The following is a 24,656-nucleotide window of genomic DNA, read 5'->3' as shown; positions in this document are numbered from 1 at the left end:
TGGGCAGACCCAATACCAATGCCATTCAAGGCATCCCAGCACCAATGCAATGTGAGCCAGGCCAACACCAACCCAGGACTAATGCCATGGAAGCCATCCCAGCCAGCACTGATTTAATGTGAACCGGCACAATGCTAATGCCATGGAAGCCATGCTGGCACCAATGCCATGTGCTCCAGCACATTGCCACTGCCATGGGGCCATCATGGAAGCTGTCCTGGCACTGATGTATTGTGAGCTGGCACTGGCACCAGGTCCATGTGTTCCAGCACATCCCCAATGCCATGGGGCCATCATGCAGGCCATCCTGGCACCATTAGAATGTGTTCCAGCACAACACCAATGCCATGGAAGCTGTCCCAGAACCTATGCCATGTGTTCCAGCACATCCCCAATACCATGAGGCCTATCATGCAGGCCATTCTGGCACCATTGTAATGTGTACCAGCACTGCCCAATGCCACAGGTCCATCATGCAGGCCATCCTGGCACCTTTGTAATGAGTGCCAGCACATCCCCAATGCCATGAGGCCATCATGCAGGCCATTCTGGCACCATTGTAATGTGTTCCAGCACAACACCAATGCTGTGGAAGCTGTCCCAGCACCTATGCCATTGTAATGTGTTCTGGCACAACACCAGTGCCATGGAAGCTGCCCTGGCACCGGTTCCATGTATTCTGGCATATCCCCAATGCCATGAGTCCATCATGCAAGCCATCCCAGCACCATTGTAATGTGTTCCAGCACAACACCAATGTTGTGGAAGCCATCCTGGCACCTATGCCATATGTTCTGGCACATCCCCAATGCCATGAGGCCATCATGCAGGCTGTCACAGCACCATTGTAATGAGTTCTGGCACATCCCCAATGCCATGAGGCCATCAGTCAAGCTGTCCTGGCACCAATGCCATGGAGGCAGATTGATTTCAGCTTGGTGCCCTTTGACATTTGGCTTGTTGACTGGTCAATGGAGCTGGCACAGCCAGTGTTGAAGTGGTGGGAAGGCTGGCCATGTCTTCTGGGGATTGTTGCTAGCAAGGCCTTGAACAGGAGGCTTTTTGCTGCATCTTGGACTTGTCTCCCCTCCCCTTGAACAAGCTGCATGAGTATTTGGTACAGTGGCATTGCCAGCTAGCACCATACAGGGCCAACTCCTGTCCCAGTGTGAGTCAAAGTGTGGTTCAGTGGTGAAAACCAACCAAAACCAACACAAAAGACAAAAAGAGCAAGTGGTGGTGTGCCTATGTGGTACCTAGATGGTAGAACCTGTTCTTTGGGAGGGTTTTTGCAAGCTATAACACTCAAAGATGAGTGCTGAGGGTTGGGGGTGCTCCTGATGAAGAAGGAGCAGGAATGTGAGAGAATGTGATAGGGTAGACTGCTGTCAGCCTACAGAAGGATGGATGATGACTTGATTTGATGCTCTGAGCTGCACTGAGCTCAGGGAGGACTTGGAGTGAAGTAGATTGATGATAGATGATAATAAGCAAAGTAGATGATAGTCAGACCCTTAATAAAGTCTTGGCTATCAAAGCTGATGGAGGATTTACTGAGTGATGATAAAAATGCAAGCAAGAGGGGCTCTCTGACATCATCTTCTTTCTTTTTTTTTTTTTTGCTATCTAAGTACAGTGATTTATATACAGTACAGGGGTGTTGCCTATGGAAAACAAGGTGCAAACACTTGGTAAGTGATTGGTAACTGATGAGTAAGGAATGTAAGTGATGGGTAATCATCTTGGAAAGCATTGGTAAGCATTGGTAAGGATAAGCAAGCCAAAAGGCAAAGAGTCAGTAAGCAAAGTCAAAAGATTGGTAAGTATTGGCAATAGGTGAGTCAAAGACAGTTAGAATGTCAAAGTATGAGTCAAGTAATGTCAGGAACTGGGAAAGCACACTGGAATTGCATTAGGGGGAGGCTGTGCATGTCACATCTCAAAGAGATCACTTCTAGGCCAAGGTGGGATGACAGAGAGGCAGCACTGATCTGATGCTGATATAGTACATCCAAAAGTGGACAGGGTGAGTCAGATGTCAACAGGGGTCAAGCTTTGGGGGTCTGTGGGGTGACAGGAGCATAGGGGATTGCAACTTTCCCCCCCAAACCATCCTCTCAGTGAAGCAAATAAAAACTTCATGAATGAGGCTCTGTTGGAAGAGAGGATGAAGGGGGAGTGTCTTCTGCTGTATCTTGCAACAAGGAGGCAAGATGTGCATCATACTTGTCATGGATGCAATCAGGGAGAGTGGAGAACAGTAGATTATACTGTAGCTGTTGCAATCTTGGAAGAATGATGGACAAGACTGGTATGAAGACACTGCAGGGAGCAGGGAGGAAGGATCCATATGCTTCTTGGACTGGAGAGACTGAAATGACCACATAAGACCTTTCCAAGCAAATGACAGACCTGAGGCAACCAAATCATGTCCTCCTAGAGGTCATACTGACAAAAAGAACATGCTGTCCAAGCTGGATGGGCTGAGAGGGGGCAGACAAGGGCAGGATGTACCAGGATGCTTCAGGATGGAAGCTGGTAGGAACTCCTGGTAGATATATGTAGCCATGGTCCCTAGCAAAGGGGAAAAATGAAATGATTGATGTGGAAGCAGCTGTATCAGAAGAATTAGTGAAATGAGCATATTTTGGAGGGAGTGCTGCAGAAACGTGTGGAGTGTGCAAATCCTTTCCAATTTTGGAAGGTAGGATTGCATGGCTGAGCACTACAAGCAAGTGTGGGAATGGTCTTGGTATCTGCAGAAATGGCAGAGATATGTTGAAAACCAGAATGCTGTACACAAGCGCTTAAGAATTTTAACCAGCACTTAACTTGCTCCCTTTCTTTTTCTTTGGCACTGATGACTGCCAACATTTCTGGCTGTCCTTCTTCACATGAGGGCTATGGTCTTCATCTCCATTCATCAGCTGTATCCATGTCCATCTCATCAAACACCTTTGGTGTGTGACACTGGCATCTCACACACCACTCAGCTTCCAGCACCACCTCCCAGGACCCAGGAGGGTTGTTGATGTCTCACTGGTCCTGCACATCCTTGTTGACTGCTGGTTTTGTCTTCTTTGTTGGTCTCCTTGACTGGCTCTGCCCTCTACTGGTCTGATCACTGGCATTGACAGGCTTGGCTGCTGGCCAGCCATGTCTTGACTGGCTACAGCCCTGTGCCTTCTCCCTGTTCTGATCCTCCTCATTTCCTGGCTTCTGCATCACAACTCCAGTGGTCCTAGCCATAGTGTCTGTGGGTGCATCTTTGGATCCCATATCAGCAGTCTACCCAATTGCCATCCTCAGAATTAGTGCTCACCTGGAAGCCAAATCCCTTGAGCCTCATCCATACCCAACTCTTTCCCCTTCCCCTTATCCACTGGCTGTGCCTGGTGCTTGGCCCTCAACAAAGGCCTGGTAAGCTCCTCCATGACCTTGTAATATGGGTGAGACTTAGGCTGGTGACAAAGGCAATGCCATGCATGATCCTTCACATTGGCCTCTCATGTTGTTGCAGTCCAGATAAACTCTGTAAGTCAACCAGTCCAAGGACCATTACTTCTAATGACTGTGTGCAGTAATTCTGTCACACCATGATATGCAGTGGCTTGCATCTCTTGATGAGGATGAGGAAATGTTTACTGAAGATGACCTGCTGGATGCACCATCATCCCCATTACATGAGCCACCTTTCGAGCTGTCCCTGGCTCAAACAATATGCACAACTGGAATGGAACCCTCCTTCCAGTCCTCTGGTTCGCCCAGATCACCTTTGATAGAGCCAGCATGGGACAAATTACCACTGCCTGTTGCCCCAGGTATGCCATTGCATGAGCCACCTTGGGGGTTGCCCCCACCATTTCAGTCCCCACCAGTCAGTCCTTTACAAAAACTGGCATTTCAGTTGCCTGCTGCCACAAGATCATCAGCTTACATCTACCCAACTCAAGCAGCTGGCCAATCATCATGACTGTTCATCCTATTGCATGAGCCCCAATTTTGGTCCTTAACACCCTCTATGTCACCAGCCTGCTGCAATCCTATCCCAGTTCCCAGCCCAACAACATGTGCATTGCCCAGTGGCAATTTCCCTGGTCCTCATCAACCTATGGACCTTTCAGACACTCCTGCATCATTCAGCTCCACATCAATACCACTGGCTAGATCCCCATCACTGGTGCCAATCCTGTTGTCACATTCAGAGCTTTTAGCAGTCTCCCAGGAGTTTGCTATACAGCTGGGAGTTGATACTCCACAAACTGAGTGTAAGTCCAGAAGTTCCTACACAACCATAGCTAAACATGTCTACCAGTTCAAATGTCAAGGCAGGTCTCCAGTATCATGGCTAGGAGTGGGGCATGTCAGCCAGACATCAATGCTGCACATGATGCCAATCTGATCACTGCATATAGGTATTATGCCAATACCCTGGTGGATGCAACCAGGGAGTGGTGATCACATGTTAAGTAGCATGCCATGCTTACCAGATTCTGGCAACAGTTAGCAGATCTTCTGGAGGAAGAGCTGGCAGGTGTAGGCTACTGTCTTAAACCAGACCAGCTTTAATTTGTATAGTTAACTCATTTCAATGAACATTATGTTAAATGGAATTGGAGAAGTGCACAAATTGGCCACAATTGGATTATGACAGTGGGTTATGGTACATGGTAGCTATGGGGCCAGTAATTCACTGGCAATTCTTGCACTGTGCACTATATATGGTTGTTGCCAGTCTACTGGAAAACATTAGGTACTGGCCTCAATTCTACCTTCACCTCCTCATGGTTGGAGTAGGATAATTATCATCAGGCTGCCATGGGGACCTATAATTCCACTCTGGGCAACAAGCCACACCATCTTCTTCTGCTTGATCCAACAGTCTATCTTCCCTGTCCATTGCTGTGAGTCAAAGTGTGGTTCAGTGGTGAAAACCAACCAAAACCAACACAAAAGACAAAAAGAGTGAGTGGTGGTGTGCCTATGTGGTACCTAGATGGTAGAACCTTTGATTTGGGTGGGTTTTTGTGAGCTACAACACTCAAGGATGAGTGCTGAGGGTTGGGGGTGCTCCTGACAAAGAGGGAGCAAGAATGCAATAGAAAGTGATAGGGTAGACTGCTGTCAGCCTACAGAAGGATGGATGGCAACTTAATTCAATGTCCTAAGCTGCACTGAGCTCAGGGGGGGCTTGGAGTGAAGTATATTGATGATAGACAAGGATAAGCAAAGTAGATGATAGTTAGACCCTTAATAAAGTCTCAACTATTGAAGCTGCTGAATGAATTACTGAGTGATGATAAAATGCAAGCAAGAGGGGCTCTCTGATGTCTTCTTTTTTAGGGGTGTTGCCCTTGGAAAACAGGGTGCAAACACTTGGTAAGTGATTGGTAACTGATGAGTAAGGAATGTAAGTGATGGGTAATCATCTTGGAAAGCATTGGTGAGCATTGGTAAGGATAAGCAAGCCAAAAGGTGAAGAATCAGTAAGCAAAGTCAAAAGATTGGTAAGTATTGGCAATAGGTGAGTCAAAGACAGTTAGAACATCAAAGTATGAGTCAAGTAATGTCAGGAACTGGGAAAGTGCACTGGAATTGCATTAGGGGGAGGCTGTGCATGTCACATCTCAAAGAGATTGTTTCAGGCCAAGGTGGGATGACAGAGAGGCAGTGCTGATCTGATGCTGATATAGTACATCCAAAAGTGGACAGGGTGAGTCAGATGTCAACAGGGGTCAAGCTTTGGGGGTCTGTGGGGTGACAGGAGCATAGGGGATTGCAACTTTCCCCCAAACCATCCTCTCAGTGAAGCAAATAAAAACTTCATGAATGAGGTTCTGTTAGAAGAGAGGATGAAGGGGGAGTGTCTTCTGCTGTATCTTGCAACAAGGAGGCAAGATGTGCATCATACTCATCATGGATGCAACCAGGGAGAGTGGAGAACAGTAGATTATACTGTAGCTGCTGCAATCTTGGAAGTATGATGGACAGGACTGGTATGAAGACATTGCAGGGAGCAGGGAGGAAGGATCCATATGCTTCTTGGACTGGAGAGACTGAAATGACCACATAAGACCTTTCCAAGCAAATGACAGACCTGAGGAAACCAAATCATGTCCTCCTAGAGGTCATACTGACAAAAAGAACATGCTGTCCAAGCTGGATGGGCTGAGAGGGCACAGATGAGGGTGGGATGTACCAGGATGCTTCAGGATGGAAGCTGGTAGGAACTCCTGATAGATATATGTAGCCATGGTCCCTAGAAAAGGGGACAAGTGAAATGATTGACATGGAGGTGGTCATATCAGAAGAATTTAGCAAAATGAGTGTCTTTTGGAGGGAGTGCTGTAGAAATGTGTGGAGTGTGCAAATCCTTTCCAATTTTGGAAGGTAGGATTGCATAGCTGAGCACTACAAGCAAGTGTGGGAATGGTCTTGGTATCTGCAGAAATGGCAGAGATATGTCAAAAACTGGAATGCCATACACAGGTGCTTAAGAATTTTAACCAGTGCTTAACTTGCTCCCTTTCTTTTTCTTTGGCACTGATGACTCATTCTTGTGTGAGGGATGACTGCCAACATTTCTGGCTGTCCTTCACATGAGGGCTATGGTCTTCATCTCCATTCATCAGCTGTATCCATGTCCCCCTCACCAAACACCTTTGGTGTGTGACACTGGGATGTGATTATTGATGATCTCTTATCTTGCAGTCATCACATGTGTCAGCCACATTGCTATGTAACAACATTTGCACCTGATCCAACTCTACTCCAAATCACCATGGATGTCAGGACTGCTAATCTATCCTACCTCTCCATGATCATCCAATACATTGGTGTCCAATTTAAATGGTTCACATATGCTTTGCAGCAGGCCAACAACCCAAGTGATTGACTGCCAGATGACTGGTATCAGCAGGTTCAGGTGGAAACAGTGAGTTTGTTGAAATGGATGCTAGTTCACTGTGTCACACACTTTTCCACAGCATATATTGAAGCAGGCCCTGGCTACCTGCAACTTATATGGGGCAATCATGAAAGTCCCATATGTTGCCAATGAACTGCTTTGGTGGATGGCCACACAAAATATGGGAGAGACTGCCCTGCTGGCACACATCATGGCATTGAATGTGCTGCAGGTCAAAAGAGGTGAGGTGAGATGTATGATCCACACTGGTCCTATGGTGGACAAGGGACCCTACCCATCTGGATGGGTATGATCATCAGTCATTGGAGGAAGTTTTGCAGGAGGCCAAGGAATTCTTTGTTGGGGTTGAGGTGCATGGTGGTCATTTTTCAATCATTCCATTGAATTCATCCATGCCATAGGAAGGAAAAGACAGTCTCCCACTGCTGTGTGACATGGACCAGATGCCATCAGACAGCATCAGCCAGTTGATTGAAAGCTGTGACAAGATGATCCATCAGGAGGAGGAGGAGATTTGCTGACTCCATGGTGTGATGGAATTCTGCAATGAATGGCTCACCCTTTTTGACAGGCCTGGACAAGTACAGGACCAGCTTGAGTACTTCTGAGTCAATTCAGTTACCCAGCCAGAAGCCACCAATAAGTAGGGTGCTGTCCTCATTACACATCTCATTAGGATCTTGATATGTAATTTCCCTGGTTTCATACTATCTAGAGATATATGCACATTACTCTTCCAATTCATATCTTGAAGTACATCCTAGTGTTCTGGCTAAATCCCAATACATCTGGGACTGCCTAGCCATATAACATGTGAAGCCAGTATTGCCCACTGCCAATGCCTCCATATGCTGGCCACTCCAGAATTTCTCCTTGTGTGAGAAGCATTTCTGTGTCCACCCAGTCTCCAGTGTGAGTAACTCTAGCTCTTCTTCCCAGCAATCCCATAGTGCTTTTGTATGCAGCCAGTTGACTTGATAAACTGTGATAATTCAGTCAGTATTTCACACAAGCCTGATTGATCTGCCTACATTCCAACATCCTGTCATTCATGGCAGAATCCTGGGGAAGGTCCATAGTCCAAAACCAGGTCAGAGTGTCATCACAATGACCTCTTGCATTTGGGTCTGCAATTGCAGCATGCCACTGAACCATTGCCTCTGCATTGGATATCCACCCCCATGCCCAGGTTGTCATTTTGTAGTTCCCTCCTTTCTGGACATCTGTATGAAATATCATGGCCTTGTCCATGAGGGCCAGATGCAATTCATGCAATGCATCATTTGCCTGGCCCTGTCTCAGATGTATTTCCTGTTCCACAAGATTGCTGAGGCCAATGTCATGGAAATACTGTACTCTGATATATGATGGCAGTGGAACATCACTGACCTCCTGGTGACCAGGATCATCAGGGAGGAATGGATCATCAGTTTCATTGTTACTGTCCCTGTCAAATGGGGCTATACTTCTGGGCCTTTGCCTGGGGTTAACTTGCCAGTCATTTCCGATGAACTGGGCTGCTCCATGTACTAGTGCATCAATCTGTGATTGCAACTGGTCTTGCCAGCATGAAATTGACAACCAGTCTGCCTCTGTTGCCCTGGTGTCCATCTGTCATGTATCCATAGCAAGCACTATTTGAGCCTGCTCAACCTTTAATGCCCATGCAATCCAAGTAGCTGAACCACATGAGCTGCTGAATGAACAGTTGTTATGGATTAGGTCAATCTCAATGGCTTTCATGGTGGGTGCTACCATGATGTATGTATGGGACAGATGATACAGTTGGCCCCCTTACCCTTCTCCAGCTGGACTTCATATATGTCCATGGCCTGTGGAGTATTCTGCCGGCATGACTGCACCACAAGTTCTTGTTCCACCCATAACTGACACAAGCCATCCAGTACCTTGCTATCCAACTCATTGAATTTATCTTGGATTGTTGCTAATGACTGCTTGGCAACCTTGAACTTCCATTCAATGCTGATGCTATGTGCAAGTAATCAAGCAATGCTCAACCAGGTACTGTGATGACATACACATCCATATCATTTTGAGGAAGTTACTATCATTCATTTGGAAGTCCAGCAACTCCTGATGGTGTGCTGTTGCCATTCCCTGGGCTGATGGTGAGATTATGTTGAGAGAAGACCAGAGGGTCTCCATGATTTCACCATCCACCTGGCTGGCACCTGGAGTAAAGTTTGGAGCATATCTGGTGAAGCACTCTGTCTGATGGTCATGGACATGCCATAGTCCAATGCTGGGCTGAATCTATAATCTGGAAGGCAGAGAGAGATATCTGTTTTCCTCAAGCCAGTGGGCCAAGTTCTTGCTATACTGACAATTGATGTCATAAAAGGTTATGACCAGTTGCCAGGGGTCCAATCCATGGTGCATGGCATGGACCAGAGCATAATCCATATTGACCTGCCTGCTATATTGTTAGTCATGACTGGGGACTATGAATTGGTGCATACTGCTCTCCCTTCTGAAAGTTAACCATTGCATGAGGTACAAAACAACCATGCCTCACACAGGCACATCCACCAATCCCAGCCAATTCCAACTTATTCCTTTGTGCATTTGCTTGATTAACAGCCTGGTGGTTATTGCAGTCAGATTTCTGCACAACACAATCAGTCCAGTGCCTTTGGAGAGATCATGGCACACAACTTCTATTCAATTTATGGTCCTGGTCAAATATTCCTTGTATGGAGCTGATGTGACCATGAAGCCATTTCCATCCATGAGCCAGACCTTTTGGGCAGCATTCTTGGGCAGCATATGCTCAGCCTTGAAGTTACCATCCATCACAAAGGTCCTAGCAAACTGCCAGCTACACAAGTCAGGCTAACAATGCCTGTGCAATAATGAATAGAATATGGACTCAGAGAGATCGATATCCTGATCTGGTACATTGATCCCTGGCTGGGGACAGGCAGGGCAGAAGAGGACAAGTTCACTGGCCCAGGTATCAGGCAACTGTTGATGGAATCCCTGCCATTTCAACAGCTTTAGGATCCTCCACATTCTCAACACCCTGAGCAATTCCCTATAGCTATTCTTCAACTGGCATGAGCAATGTGGCATATGGTAGGCCAGGGGTGATCACACTTGCTGGCACTAGGTGAGGAAACATGCTTGAGGTGACTCTCTGAAGTTTGCTATAATAGTTCATGGCAGAGGTTCCATATTCAACATTGTCCCTGATGAAGTTGTCCAGCACCTGGAAAGTGAAAGCCATCCTTAGTGCCTTAGTCATAGCTGGGAATAGGCTGGCCATAGTAAGCTGAGGGTGTGAATCCTCAGACCCAGGGCAGTTGCAATACTGCACATTGCAAAAGTGCATGCCACCAGTGTCCACAACTGTCAGATAGTTTCTATCATCTGGTGGGTTGAGATGTGCTGGTCATTGACTCTCCTCAATGTCCTCCCACTCTTCATCTACATGGCTTGCAGCATCCTCCCAAGAACCTTCTCCTGCTGAGCATGGTGCTCCAGCATGGCCCAAGTGTAGCACCAAACCAACCTATGATATCAGTCATCACAGATGATGGGTTGAAACTGGAACTCACCAGCTGTAGAGTGAAGTCTTCAAATAATCTTCCATTCCATTTTTGTACCTGATGGAATGGTCTGAGTTTGTGTTGCTTGATGCAACATGTTTTACAAGACAATGGGTGATGAGCATAGTCCATGCATCTATATGGTGCCCCTTCTGCTTTACACACAAAACAAGCCATGACATTGGGTGGGGCCTCCATGTCCAGGAGCACAGACAGGTATCTACTCTTATAGGGCAGCCACTCTTCCAGATAACTGTTCTGTAATACCATAAGGCACACATTGCCAACACCAGGATGTTTGATAATGCACACCTGGCTTTTTGGAATTCTTGATGTCCTTGGTGGTGATGCATCATCCATGTAGCAATATAGGTCAGCATCATTACCCTGGACTAAATTGGGTTCCTGGATGCTCGAAGATCCTGCCCTAGGTGATTCATTGCTTTGGCCAGTTGCATATCTTGCCTTCTTTCTCAGAGTAAACTTGACCATCTTTTCTTTGGATCCCCTGGTTGTTTTCACCTTTTTCCAAGTGGCATGGGTTACTGGGGTGGCCACTGCAGCTTGGGCAATTTGTGATTTGCCCATGTCTAGTATCAAGTCCTTGCAGGATGTCTGCCGGCCTCAGCCATACAACCCTCATTGTGATGCCTGGCATGACTATGATTTGATTTGGATCTCAGAATCAATGTCAGAAGATCCAATCAGGATCAAACTATACTTTATCTATATATAGTAGCAGACTGGATGATAGATGAATCAGCTTACCATGTTTGGCCATGGTACCAATCAACTGGAACAAGACCATACTAACAATGGGTATGTATCACGACTGGAACATTACTTGGCCCCTGGAACTTTATTCAAGAATGGGTGATGGTAACTATGAGGAACAGACTCCAAATTTTCTTTCAACAGAGGGTAACATTACCTGCAACTAACCAACCCCAACACCTTCTCCAACATTCAGAATGGCCAGCAGTGATCACAGTACTAATTGTGCTAATACCTCAGATGAGGAGGACTTTTCCTCCAATGAGGAATCTAGCTCAGATAGCATGGAGACAACAAAATCTGCACCAGGAAAGCTGAGACCAGATGAACTCCAAATCCTCCAAGATGGTCTAAATGATTGGAAGGAAGCTGACACAAACAAAAGGGCCTCACTGATGGAGGGCATGCAGAACAAAATCAAATGGCTGGATGCCAACAAGAGCCTCAAACAAAATGAATGGAATAGAAAATGGACAGTAAGCTTGATGGTTTTGATGTGCTTGCAGTCATGTTAAGTATATTTTACAGGCTGTCAAGAACTGGATGTATAACAACAGTCAGTCCTGGGCATGGAAGGCCCTGATCAAGTATGGCTCCAAATGGACAGCCCTAAAGGTGATCAAGCTGCAGCATAAGAAGGATATCCAGCAAGTACTTGTGAAGGCTGGAATACATCCTGGGACATTGGCTATGATCAAACACTATCAGCCAGCCATTCAGAAGGTAGTCCGGTCATTGACCAAGGCTGAATTGGACCAGGCAGCCCATTTGGCAAAAGAGTGGAATGAGAGAAAGCCACCACCCAAAGCCCAGGCAGAGTAAGCATCCAAGTTCTCCCATGGGCAATACTAACTTAAATGCAGGGTGGCAACAATTAAGGGCCAGAAGTATGCAAAACAGTTTGCATATGACATGTGGAAGCAGTGTGGGATGAGAGTGGTGATCATGTTGGCATGGAAGGATAAGGAAGGTGAAGTGATGGTTGGAGTGTGAGTGCTTTCCTGACAGGCTTCATCACATCTGACCAGTGTAGGAATGACTTCAATGACAAACTGGGTGATGGAGAGCTCTATTCAGATTGGGAAGACCTTCATGGAAAGTGGTCAGCCTACACAAAGAAGGCCTTTGGGGCCAATGGTATGGAGGATGGCAGCAGAGAGGATGAGGCCAGTCAAACCACAGTAAAAGCACAGAAAGGAAAAAAGCAGTCTCAATTCTCCCTGTCCACCAATGATGATGGCATGCCCATTCTTCCAAATCTCTTGGACTTATGGACACTGGAATTAAAGGACATCATGAGGGTGTTCATAACCAGCCATTATTGTATGTGCCAATTTCCATGGTTGATGAGTTACTAACATCTAAACACAGGCTTGGCTTGTGGGAAGATGAATGCCAGTGTACCTTGGGCTGCAATAGCTGACAACCAGGCATCCTATGTGTCTTCCAAGTATCTTCCTCCAAATATCCTGTTCAAAGAGCCCACCAGGCTGACACATCATGAACTAATTGAAACCTTGGAGTTCTGGAAGGAGTGACAGCAGGAGCACCAAGAAGATGTCTTCTGGTTCCAAAGGTGGAGATCTCAGGATGGTTCCCTGGAGGAGCCAGTTTCCAAACACCAACACTGGTCAGACAAAGCCAAAGGGAAGAGACCCTGGACAGAAAGTGAGGTCATGATCAATTTGGATATACATAACTGATCACACATTAAGTAAATTCCATTGATGGCTCCAACTATGGACATCACTTGGAGAAGGAACCAGCTCCTCCCACAAAACCTTCCACCAAACAGCAATGGATAGATGGTATGTTGGAGCTGGTCAGATTCTTTACTGGTAACCCTAACATGACCTTGGAATTGTGTGCCAAAGATCATCCCACTGGAACATCTAATGCACAGGAGGACAACAGACGATGGAACCAGTCCACATCAGACTGGGGCAATACAGCTACTGCATACCCCAAGCCAGCTGGTAAGTGGTATCCAGCAACAATGAACATTGCTGATAGAATTGTATCAGACAATCATGCGAATGATGGTGGTGATTCAACTGCAAGGAAGCCCAAGCCCAAGCCAAGAATCAGATCCAATGATCAGTTTCCATGCACACTTGGTTAATCCTCTCATTACAGCATTCTACAGCAGCCCAGAATGATAAGACAGTCATATCACCTAATGATTGTAGGTATACATCCATAACACAATTACACACACTTATCTATGTCAGGAGTTGATCTGGTGGGTAGAAATTCGAATGCCAGGCCCAGAGGCCATGCAATGTCACACACCAAAGGTGTTTGGTGAGGTGGACATGGATACAGCTGATGAATGGAGATGAAGACCATAGCCCTCATGTGAAGAAGGACAGCCAGAAATGTTGGCAGTCATCCCTCACACAAGAATGAGTCATCAGTACCAAAGAAAGGGAAAGGGAGTGAGTTAAGCACTGGTTAAAATTCTTAAGCATCCATGTATGGCATTCTGTTTTTTGACATATCTCCACCATTTCTGCAGATACTGAGACCATTCCCACACTCACTTGTAGTGCTCAGCCATGCGATCCTACCTGCCAAAATTGGAAAGGATTTGCACACTCCACATGTTTCTACAGCACTCCCTCCAACAGACACTCATTTTGCTAAATTCTTCTGATATGGCCACCTCCATGTCAATCATTTCACTTGTCCCCTTTGCTAGGGACCATGGCTACATATATCTACCAGGAGTTCCTACCAGCTTCTGTCCTGAAGCATCCTGGTACATCCCACCCTCATCTGTGCCCTCTCAGCCCATCCAGCTTGGACAGCATGTTCTTTTTGTCAGTATGACCTCTAGGAGGACATGATTTGGTTGCCTCAGGTCTGTCATTTGCTTGGAAAGGTCTTATGTGGTCATTTCAGTCTCTCCAGTCCAAGAAGCATATGGATCCTTCCTCCCTGCTCCCTGCAATGTCTTCATACCAGTCTTGTCCATCATACTTCCAAGATTGCAGCAGCTACAGTATAATCTACTGTTCTCCACTCTCCCTGGTTGCATCCATGATGAGTATGATGCACATCTTGCCTCCTTGTTGCAAGATACAGCAGAAGACACTCCCCCTTCATCCTCTCTTCCAACAGAGCCTCATTCATGAAGTTTTTATTTGCTTCACTGAGAGGATGGTTTGGGGGAAAGTTGCAATCCCCTATGCTCCTGTCACCCCACAGACCCCCAAAGCTTGACCCCTGTTGACATCTGACTCACCCTGTCCACTTTTGGATGTACTATATCAGCATCAGATCAGCACTGCCTCTCTGTCATCCCACCTTGGCCTGAAACAATCTCTTTGAGATGTGACATGCACAGCCTCCCCCTAATGCAATTCCAGTGCACTTTCCCAGTTCCTGACATTACTTGACTCATACTTTGATGTTCTAACTGTCTTTGACTCACCTATTGCCAATACTTACCAATCTTTTGACTTTGCTTACTGATTCTTCACCTTTTGGCTTGCTTATCCTTACCAATGCTCACCAATGCTTTCCAAGATGATTACCCATCACTTACATTCCTTACTCATCAGTTACCAATCACTTACCAAGTGTTTGCACCCTGTTTTCCAAGGGCAACACCCCTAAAAAAGAAGACATCAGAGAGCCCCTCTTGCTTGCATTTTATCATCACTCAGTAATTCATTCAGCAGCTTCAATAGTTGAGACTTTATTAAGGGTCTAACTATCATCTACTTTGCTTATCCTTGTCTATCATCAATATACTTCACTCCAAGCCCCCCCTGAACTCAGTGCAGCTTAGGACATTGAATTAAGTTGCCATCCATCCTTCTGTAGGCTGACAGCAGTCTACCCTATCACTTTCTATTGCATTCTTGCTCCCTCTTTGTCAGGAGCACCCCCAACCCTCAGCACTCATCCTTGAGTGTTGTAGCTCGCAAAAACCCACCCAAATCAAAGGTTCTACCATCTAGGTACCGCATAGGCACACCACCACTCACTCTTTTTGTCTTTTGTGTTGGTTTTGGTTGGTTTTCACCACTGAACCACACTTTGACTCACACTGGGAGGCCAGAATAGCAAGTGGCCTATCCTGGCACAGCAGTTATCATGAGCCAAGTTGCTGGATATCAATCTGAACAAGACCAATGTTGATACTGTAGTGTATCTATGCATTACCAGCACTGCCAGACCATTACTGGGAAAGGCAGTATTGCATTTTCTAAATGGCTGTGGAATAGGCAATTAGTTGGAAAGTCCCCAGGCTATTGTCCAATGCTTGTGGACAGTGTATAATGAAAGGTCCACATGCTGAAATATGACCAGCATTGTAGGAAGTATAGCTAGTGCCAAACCTGTAGCAGAACATTGTATCCATGCATTACTGGCACTGCCAGACCTGTACTAGAAAAGGCTGCATCATGTTTTCTCAATGGCTGTGGAGTATGAAATTAGGTTGAAAGGCCCCAGTCCATCATTTAATGCTTTGGCATGGTGTATAAAGCAACATGAACACCATGAAATGGAACCAGTGTGGTAGGAAGTGTAGCTAGCACTGGATCCATAGCAGAACTTGCCATCTATTGCATCTATCTTGGTACCTGTACCATGTTGGAATAATATGTGTATGTGGAAGCTGGAGGTACTATGCCACCATGGTGGCACCTGTTTTTGAAGGCTGGAATGGTCATTTACCAATGCTGTGTAACCATGGCAGCTTCACTATGGTCTGGAAAACACCAGCATACATGGCCATGGTTCCATACTACACACTACAGCTACCAGATAACCCATCATCAACACCATGCTTGCTATATTGTCTTCCATTCTTAATGGCAATAAATCACAGCACCACCCAGGATATTACACACTATATGTGCCAGGAATTCTCCAGTCAAACCTTCCTGGGACTGAATGCCCCCAAACCAGATCCTCCACTCCACATTCCAACACACAGCATTGTTGCTATGAATCAGATAGTGGCCAGCATGCATGCAGCATACAATAATAGAAGTAAGCTGATGTCCTGGCTGAATGTAAAATCAAATGTAAATTGTATTGCAGAGCAAAGTGGCATCAATCTGATCCAGCTTTCTGAGCACCTTTCAGCTATGGAATTGGGGGTTGATGAAACCCAGGAGGCAGGCCACCTGGCAGTGCATCCATCAAGTCTCACCAGCTTTGTGGATGAACCTATGGTAATCCTTGGTACCACCAATACCATTGCATTGTGGTACCTTCCTGGCACCATCACCAATGATTTACAAGTCAGTTTGAACATTTCCTTTACACTCTATATTATTCAGACATCCCTGCAGACACACTTGCTTGCCACTCTGGACCCCCTTCACCATGCAATGTCCAAGAGTATGACAAGTGGCTCCTGGTGGAAAAATGCTGAATATTTCAATCACACTTCATGGTCACCAGGGTGCCTGGAGTTTTCCCCAGCCAGGCACCAACAGGGGCATATGGTATGGTTATATTACCTCAGGGGTATGTCTCTCAAGTGGCATCCAGACCATGAACTTTTCCCCATCAGTTTCCACTGACCTACAGATGGATGCCAGTCATGAATGGTCCCAGCAGTCTTACTTCCCAGCTGCCATCCTCTCCAGTGTGCTTTTGATTATGCACCCAGGCCTGTATGATGCTGGAAGGCAAGCCATGCAGTTGTTGGACACATGGTCAAGTCAGCATAACCAAGATATGCAGGATGCCTTGCAGCACTGGCCATCAGTTTTTACTAATGTCTCTGTAATCTCTAACCAGACCACACCCTTTCACCAGGACCCACACTCACAGTCTGATTGGTATGACATGCTGGTCATGGTTGGTGATTATGAAGATTGTGTATTGGATATCCCCATGCTTGGCCTTCAGTTCCTTTACAACCCTGGCACTGTAGTTGCATTTTCCAGCCAGCTTCTTCAACATGGGGTCAGTTCTGTGGGTGGGAACCAATGTTGCTTTGCCTACTACATGAGGGACAACATACAAAATTGGATAGGGATACCCCATGGGGATTGGATGAGAGTTCAGAATGTCCAGACTTGGTTGATGCCTGCAGGTCCAGTGGGACATTCCATATAACCTACACTTATCCAATAGGGGGTCCATGTAAAGATAGTTCTATAGATATTATATGCCATCCTGAGCCAAGTTATTTTCCATATACCTCTCCCAAATATCGACTATGGCTGGCCCATAATTGGTGGAACACTTCAACTCGAGCTGAATCCAGTCAGATGGCACACTGGGAGATTGGCTTGCTTGTTGTGCATGAGACTGTGGCATATGTGCCAGACCACATGGATTGGTGATCATAATACATGGGCTGATTCAAGACATATGGGACACTGTATCATGGGCCTCCTGTACACCATGACACACTGGAGTATTTGTCCAGCCTGTCCTATGGGATCATAATATCTGGGCCCACCCCAAGGACACAGTACAATGGACTATAAACCCTCCATAGTACATGGGCACTCCTATTTGGGCTGAGGCTGATGCACATGGCACACTGAAATATGCTCCTACCATTCCAAATGGAACACTGCAGGTCCAACTGGGCCTTATTACACAGGCTACTGATATATAAGCCCCATAGACAATAGCTTCCCAGCCAAGCCAATATATATGGGACACTATTTGTATGGCTCATCCATTCACCAGGGGATGCCAAAAGACTAGCCCATCATCTACACTGGTAACATTAAGTAGCCTTAACTGGGCATCCATGCCAATCAACTACCATAGGCTGGGCATCTGTCCTGGTCCCCTAGCATAAGGCTGGTATGTGTCCTGGGTTACAGTCATTGACTGGGAATTTGGCCTGGCTGACTGGACTTGGCTGGAACATATACCAGCCCAATAGAATCCCACTGGAGTGCCTTCTGAACCACTGTAAATAGCCCAGAGGGTGTCATCCATCCCAGCCAACTGGAGTTGGTTCAGAATTGATGCCAAACAACTGCCACCAGCCCTGGACCTGTGCCAGCCCACTATATTGTGGCTGGTAGGTGTCCTGGGTCATGGTCATCAACTGGGAATTTAACCTGGCTGACTGGATTTGGCCAGAACATATACCAGCCCAATACTGTCCCACTGGAATGCCTTCTGAACCACTGTAAATAGCCTGGAGTTTGTGATCCATCCCAGCCAACTGGAGTTAGTTAGGAATTGATGCCAACCAACTGTCACCAGCCTTGGCCCCCTGCTGGTCCCCTACATTCAGCCTGGTAGATATCCCAGCTCACTGGCAATAACATGGAATCTGACACAGCTAACTGGAAATGTCAGGAAGTCATACTGGCCCAATAGAATCCCACTAGTGTGCTTTCTGAACCACTGGAAATATCCTGGAGGCTGTGATCCATCTGGCCTACCTGGAATTAGATGAGCATCCATGCCCACAAACCACCACCAGCTTATCCTCTATTCCAGCATATTTGCACTATACCAGTATGGGTCCCAGCTTACTAATACTGGCATGAAAGCTGGCTAGCCATATATTCCAACTACCTGCCATAATCTAGGCACCCATCACAGCCCACCTGTATAAGGCCAATATGTGTCCTGGCATACTAGAAGTGGCTGTAACTCATACCAGCCCAATGGATGCACATTGGTATGCCTTCCAACCCACTGGAAATAGTGTGGTGGCTGTCATCCATACCAGCCAACTGGAATTAGCTCAGCATCCATGCCAACTGACCATCACCACCTTAGCATCTGTGCCAGCCCACTAGCATAAGACTGGTATGTTTGCTGGCTTATTGGCATTATCCCAGCATTTGTCCCAGCTTACTGGAATTAGCCTGGCATTCATACCAACCCAATAGAATTACAGTGGAATGCCTTCTGACCCACTGGCAATCGCTGACACATGCTGGGATCATGCCAGTGAGCCCAGACCAGGTTAGTACCAGACCTTTCCCAACTTGCCAGAATCCATGCCAGGATTATCCAGGCAAGATGTATATAGTAGTAACCCCTCAGCCACACTGTGCAGTATGGTGACATCCAATGATCATGGCTATGCTATGTGACATGATGACAACTCAGAGGTGGGCTCAACTTTAGCCAGTCTGTGCAACACAGCCAATTGTCAACCTCATTTGGTTGTATGACATGGTACAAAGTAGGGACATTATGTGCACCCCATCCCAAATCCCACCTACCACTAGTACACCATACTGCCAGAAAACTTCGCAATCATCTCTGCAGTGCTATTTGTCCAAACACTGGTGTCAACCTGAAGTGGTGTGTCAGCAGGGTGTGATTGTGGTATAGGGAGCAAATTTGAGATACAAGTTTCCTGTATTCCTCTTTGTATTTCTAGGTTAAGGCATATTAGTATTGACCAAATGATGAGAGTGACCAATTACTTACCTCCTTTGTCTCTGTAGGAAGTTGATCATAATATGTATTCAACTCCTCCTGTGTGCCATTTGGAGAAACTGTCTTGAGCCACCAGTGGGCACACAGTGTCCTCATATCAATATTAGTATAACCCATCCCTCTCATGAAATATGACATACTGTGTGCTTTTGTTTGACCCAGGGCACCAAGCCTTCTTCTTGCTTGGTCTGAGTGTCTTGGAAGCTGTTGATGTCAGGTCACCAGTAACTATGGACAAAGGCTGTGAAGGGGGCAGAACAGTTATGGTGTTAGTGACATCAGCAGTGCCATTGGCCTCTGCAGGGGAAGTCTGTGGAGGGGGGAAAACTGATTCACTCATTGGAGTGACTGTTGGAACAACCATTTGAGATACGGACAAGCCAACATGCTTGGCTGGGGAAGTCTGCAGGGGAGATTGAACAGGCACCATGTTGGGAATGTCAGCAGTAGCTGGCACTGACAGTGGGAGGCCCAAGTGGTTCAATGGTGCAGATGACCCAAGCCAAAGATATCAGTATGTCCTGTATGCAAGTGAAGTCTATATTACAGAATGTTTTTCAGCTTTATCTTAGGAAAAGGGCAAGCTTCTTGGGCTGTCAATGTGAGTTAGAATGGATGCCTGTATCGTCATTACCTTTTGGCTTGAAAAAGCCACTATGGTTTGACTTGGGGTTCAAAGTACTGGTAGATGCCTCCAAAAAATCTGAAGAAACATCAGCCAATGGTGACACAGATAAAGGACTGATTTCTGCATCAAAGGAAATGTCTTCGGGTAAACCTGTGTCAACTTTGGTATGCTTGTTGTCAATATCAGTTGTCTCCAACTTTGCATCTGCTTTGCACTTGCTGGGAATAGACTTCTTGTCCTTATTTGTAAACCAAGTCTGTTTGTACAACACATAGTACTGCTTGGCTAGGTTATCAGCTTTCCACAAGTCTTCACAAAGGGCAAGCTCATGATGTGCACTAGCAATTTCAGTACAAAATATCTTCTTGATGGATAATGGCATTGATGTCCATGTCATGTTGGCATTGATCTGGCCTTGGCAGCAGAGGTCATGCCAGATCTCATGCATTGTCGAGAGAATTTTGCTGACATGCTTCTCAGGTAGCTGCTTGCCATCCTCATCTTCTAGGTATGCTGTCTGTGATTTAGAAATTATGGCTTGTCCCTCCACAGTGGCCTTCCAGTCCTTGTACTCCTTTTCTGTCCAAAACCATACCTTCTTGTATGCCGATCTATCACAATGGGGCAGTGGAGCTGGAGGAAGATGTAGATTTGGCAGAAGTGGAGTGCCCTGCATGCTGACATTAAGGAACATGTTGGGGCCTTCCTTGGTGCTTGAAATCAGATGGAGCTGAGAGACAAGTGCAGTATATGCACCCCTGTTTGAACATGACATTGTCAATCAAATAATAAATCAGGTCAATGCAGCTACTTGATTGCAGTCTTCCCAGCTGTGAGTGCTGCATTTTCACTTTGGAGTTTGTTGATAGTCTCTTTAAGAACTTGAATCTAGGCAATATACTAGCTATATGCATGAAATTGGCCAGTGTAACATAGATACACCATATTATTATCTTGAAGGGTGTTAACCTGTGGCCCAAGCCATGTTCATCAAGATCAGATGTTAGCTATATTAGAACATGACAGATACACTGTGTATCTGTGCTTGAGAGTGTGGCCAATGCTGGGTGCTGTTGAAACCACAGAAGATGCTATCACCTGAGGTCCTAAATGAGTCGCAGGACAAGCTGTTCTGAAGATTATTTGAGATATTAGTCTGCCTGTCAAGAAACAGAGGGTATGGGGATGCTTGTCCATCAGAGGAAGGGAGTGACATGGTGGTGGGAGGAAATGGCAGGAGGAAATGGGAGGGAGTCCTGATATGGTCTTTAGAGCCAGACTTGCCTCACACCAAATATGCTTTAACTAACATGTCTTAACCATAACCATGTCCTCCAATGATATTGACACCACTCTAGTGACTATTCCAGTCAGAACTACCATCATCAACAATACAGCCATTCTTGACATCCATGCTCTCTCTTCCGACTGGAACATGTATCTTGTTACACTCACTCCAGAGAATCCAGGACCTATTGTATGCGCATATACCCACTATATGTCAAATCTATCTAACATACCACTTCAGAAACTTGTGCTTCATCTTCAAAACCATTCAGAAGGCCCCAATAGCCAACCCTGCACACAGGCTGATGTAAAGATATTCAATCCACCTAAAGTGTGAGTGCATGCATGCTGTCTATGTTTTCTCACTAATAGATCTAGCTATCATCTGCTTGCAGAACCAGTTCTGTGTCTCATATGCCCTGGCTCATCAGAGAACCCAAAGCCAACAATTCTAATGGACAGGCTTGTGGCAACCTCACACATTAGAGATGCCTCACATGTGCAGAAGCTCTCGCAAGTCAGCACAGATGAGAATACAACCCAACAGACCATCAAGCAGTGCTGTGCAGACATGTAGATTTGTATCACTTTATTGCATCATCCCCTCATGTTTGTATTACTAGTACCATCATACAGAGGTTGTGTCCTGTAGTCATACCAGATAATAGAATGTACTCATTGCTGGTTGTGGTCACAATCTTGGTCCCACTGTGTGCATGGAAACAATCCAACTGTAGTCATATTCACATGATAGTCTACAAAAAGTCTACAAAAAACAAGCATTTGTATGAAGAGTATTATGCATCATCATCATCATCATTCTCAGTCCCAACATGTGCAAGCTCCAACCCCATTTTCTGGACCAAAAAATACCTATCCTCCATGGTGCCTAGCAGATTGATCTTGTGAGGAACCATGCCAATGACAGAATGAATGGCAGTTACTTCGATAACATGTAGACTCACATCACCTAGTTTTGTGCTTGACACAATGACTCTGTATGATTCCTTGAGTAAACATGGGTGTGGCTGGGAGTATAATGTGACCAGAGCGACATTCACGAAGCGACACTGTGGGGGGGTGGGGTCTCCATACAGGTCATCACCACTGTCATCCTTGATGGCCACTCTCACAAAGTATCAAACCTCTGCAATGCAGTCCTCTCCTCCAATGATAGCCTACACATTCTTGTCAGTATATATGATGAAATATACAGTCAACTCTGTACCATAACATTATGAGCCATGTGCAATTCTTCAAGTGGTTTCTGTGATTTGACAAACTCAGAATGTGCAATTTGACCATTTGGAAGTCATAAATGTCCCCAGTGGTGAACACTGGGCAGTTCTACTTGCCACAGATATTCCGAGATCACCTGTGCTTCGCAGCCATACACTGTGATTGTGCATTTATCATGTTTTGGCAAGAGGAGGTAGCCATTACCCAAGTCTTCAGATGCATGCAGGTTGGCATCTTTGCTTGTGGGATCTAGGTTAGGAAGCATTGCCATGAGAGTGTTGATCTGGCACCAACGAATGCCTTGCTGTGCAAGGTTAGAGAAGGGTCGGATGGCTGCCATATCTCCTGGCCAAGGTTGCCAATAGTGCACTCCATTGTCCACTGGGAAGAGCAAATGGGTGACCCAACACATACAGCCTCAGGGGCCAGGTGGTTTGATAGGTGGACACATGGGCATATAAAGTGAATCTGATCAATGTGACATTGGTAGTGTATCTGCTTGAATTCATATTCCCATTTGGCTAGATAGTTCCAAGTGAGTTTGAATTGTGCTGGAGTGATACTGTATTGACCCATGATGTGGAAGCCTGCAACAAACTTACAGAAGTTGCACCAGATATCCTGGGGTAAAACCTGAAATAAAAGTGCCAGACAGAGAGAATAAATCCAAGTGATGTACTCAGTGGCTTTGTACCAGGAGTTTGCATGAAGGCTGGGATCACAAGGGGCAACATTGAATGAACCTGGGAGGTGGGGCTTGCAAGCAGTCATAGTGTGGCTCATCACATTCAGGACAGGTGTCAAGATGGGTGTAGGGACCAACAAATGCAGTGCATGAGTTGATACACATGTGGTTGATGATAGATGTGACTCCAGTTGGGTCCACAAGGAGGCATTTGACCTGGTAGAACGAAGGAAGTTCAGAGCCTGGAAAACAGGCATGGATGCCAAAGTGTATCTTCTCATATGCAGACTCTGATGAGTGCTCAAGAGCAATGAAGATTTGGATGGCAAGTTTTTGACAAGGATCAATGAGTTCAAGGACATCTGTCAGAGGATTGCAGAGCCAGTCAACAGACTCTCCTCCAAGCCCCATCCCATCACCAAGTGAAGCATTCCAAATCCACTGGATGAAATCCATGCTTCACACATGCTTGGGATTTGTAGAGGCGAAATCTGCAAGTTCATTCAAGTCAAGATCGACAAGAGGATTTCTCCATGGGTTGGGAGGGGGAAAGTCTTCTTGCATCTCCCCAGGTGAATTATGGGGAGAGCCAGGAGGGGGAAAGTCTTTGTGCATCTCTTCAGGCGTGCTATTGGGAGATGCAGGTGAAGGCAGATGCTTGTGCACCTGGAGAACCTGGTAGTCTTGATTTATAGGAATATAATGAATACATAAAATGAACTTGCCTCAAAGTCATCCTCATTGGAGAGATGGAGACACTTGGAGGAGTTGCAGTCACCATCAGGACCATTCTCAGAAAGATGCTTGGAACCAGAAAGTCTATTACTTTCAACAAAGGCATGGAAGGTGTCAGAGCATCTTGCTAAACAAACATCTTGTTTTTCATCTTCACCTGCATCACAAAAGTGATGCTGCCAAGTAGAAAGGGTATTCAGAGGCTTCTGAGTGCCCTTACAGTACTCTCTGCATGTACACCAATATACTTCACCTTCGAGATCTGGCATATCTGTGGTATGATGTAAGTCAATCTGTATCAACAGGTCTGATAGCATACCTAGGTTGTAACTTTGTAGAGCCAGTGGAATGGAATGAATTCAATGGGGAATTTTCATTGAAATCTTATAATCATGATGACTTGAGGAATAC

The 24,656-nt window shown here is 45.9% G+C and overlaps 5 protein-coding genes across 5 annotated transcripts; 2 read left to right on the top strand and 3 right to left on the bottom strand.

The window, feature by feature from the left end:
- Nucleotides 1-4,021: 4,021 nt before the first annotated feature.
- Nucleotides 4,022-4,569, top strand: F5J12DRAFT_787095 (uncharacterized protein; the record flags this gene model as incomplete). Its single annotated transcript, XM_051743579.1, has 3 exons — nt 4,022-4,268; nt 4,416-4,464; nt 4,491-4,569. The coding sequence occupies 3 exons, from the start codon at nt 4,022-4,024 to the stop codon at nt 4,567-4,569; spliced, it is 375 nt and encodes a 124-aa protein (XP_051594634.1).
- A 3,087-nt stretch (nt 4,570-7,656) lies between these two features.
- F5J12DRAFT_787094 (uncharacterized protein) lies at nt 7,657-11,085 on the bottom strand (the record flags this gene model as incomplete). The annotated part of the gene is made up of 16 exons (XM_051743578.1): nt 7,657-7,910; nt 7,960-8,278; nt 8,318-8,539; nt 8,564-8,679; nt 8,727-8,814; nt 8,836-8,917; nt 8,970-9,120; nt 9,274-9,362; nt 9,409-9,554; nt 9,689-9,767; nt 9,819-10,000; nt 10,083-10,297; nt 10,349-10,460; nt 10,507-10,554; nt 10,663-10,755; nt 10,810-11,085. 16 exons carry the CDS (start codon nt 11,083-11,085, stop codon nt 7,657-7,659), a joined length of 2,472 nt encoding a protein of 823 aa, XP_051594633.1.
- Nucleotides 11,086-11,468: 383 nt separating this feature from the next.
- On the top strand, nt 11,469-13,393 carry F5J12DRAFT_898544 (uncharacterized protein; the record flags this gene model as incomplete). Its single annotated transcript, XM_051748120.1, has 8 exons — nt 11,469-11,747; nt 11,800-12,089; nt 12,135-12,260; nt 12,305-12,594; nt 12,643-12,793; nt 12,848-12,939; nt 12,987-13,247; nt 13,296-13,393. The coding sequence occupies 8 exons, from the start codon at nt 11,469-11,471 to the stop codon at nt 13,391-13,393; spliced, it is 1,587 nt and encodes a 528-aa protein (XP_051594632.1).
- A 6,060-nt stretch (nt 13,394-19,453) lies between these two features.
- F5J12DRAFT_898543 (uncharacterized protein) lies at nt 19,454-20,993 on the bottom strand (the record flags this gene model as incomplete). Its single annotated transcript, XM_051748119.1, has 6 exons — nt 19,454-19,525; nt 19,582-19,608; nt 19,663-19,762; nt 19,812-20,074; nt 20,133-20,209; nt 20,306-20,993. 6 exons carry the CDS (start codon nt 20,991-20,993, stop codon nt 19,454-19,456), a joined length of 1,227 nt encoding a protein of 408 aa, XP_051594631.1.
- A 1,390-nt stretch (nt 20,994-22,383) lies between these two features.
- F5J12DRAFT_787090 (uncharacterized protein) lies at nt 22,384-24,125 on the bottom strand (the record flags this gene model as incomplete). The annotated part of the gene is made up of 8 exons (XM_051743577.1): nt 22,384-22,488; nt 22,552-22,701; nt 22,732-22,764; nt 22,962-23,206; nt 23,308-23,387; nt 23,428-23,458; nt 23,612-23,951; nt 23,976-24,125. 8 exons carry the CDS (start codon nt 24,123-24,125, stop codon nt 22,384-22,386), a joined length of 1,134 nt encoding a protein of 377 aa, XP_051594630.1.
- Nucleotides 24,126-24,656: the final 531 nt, after the last annotated feature.

This window comes from Pisolithus orientalis (genome assembly GCF_024613125.1).
Source record: "Pisolithus orientalis strain OTSU chromosome Unknown F5J12scaffold_85, whole genome shotgun sequence".
Lineage (NCBI taxonomy): Eukaryota > Fungi > Basidiomycota > Agaricomycetes > Boletales > Pisolithaceae > Pisolithus > Pisolithus orientalis.
This window is presented reverse-complemented; position numbering and strand designations above follow the sequence as displayed.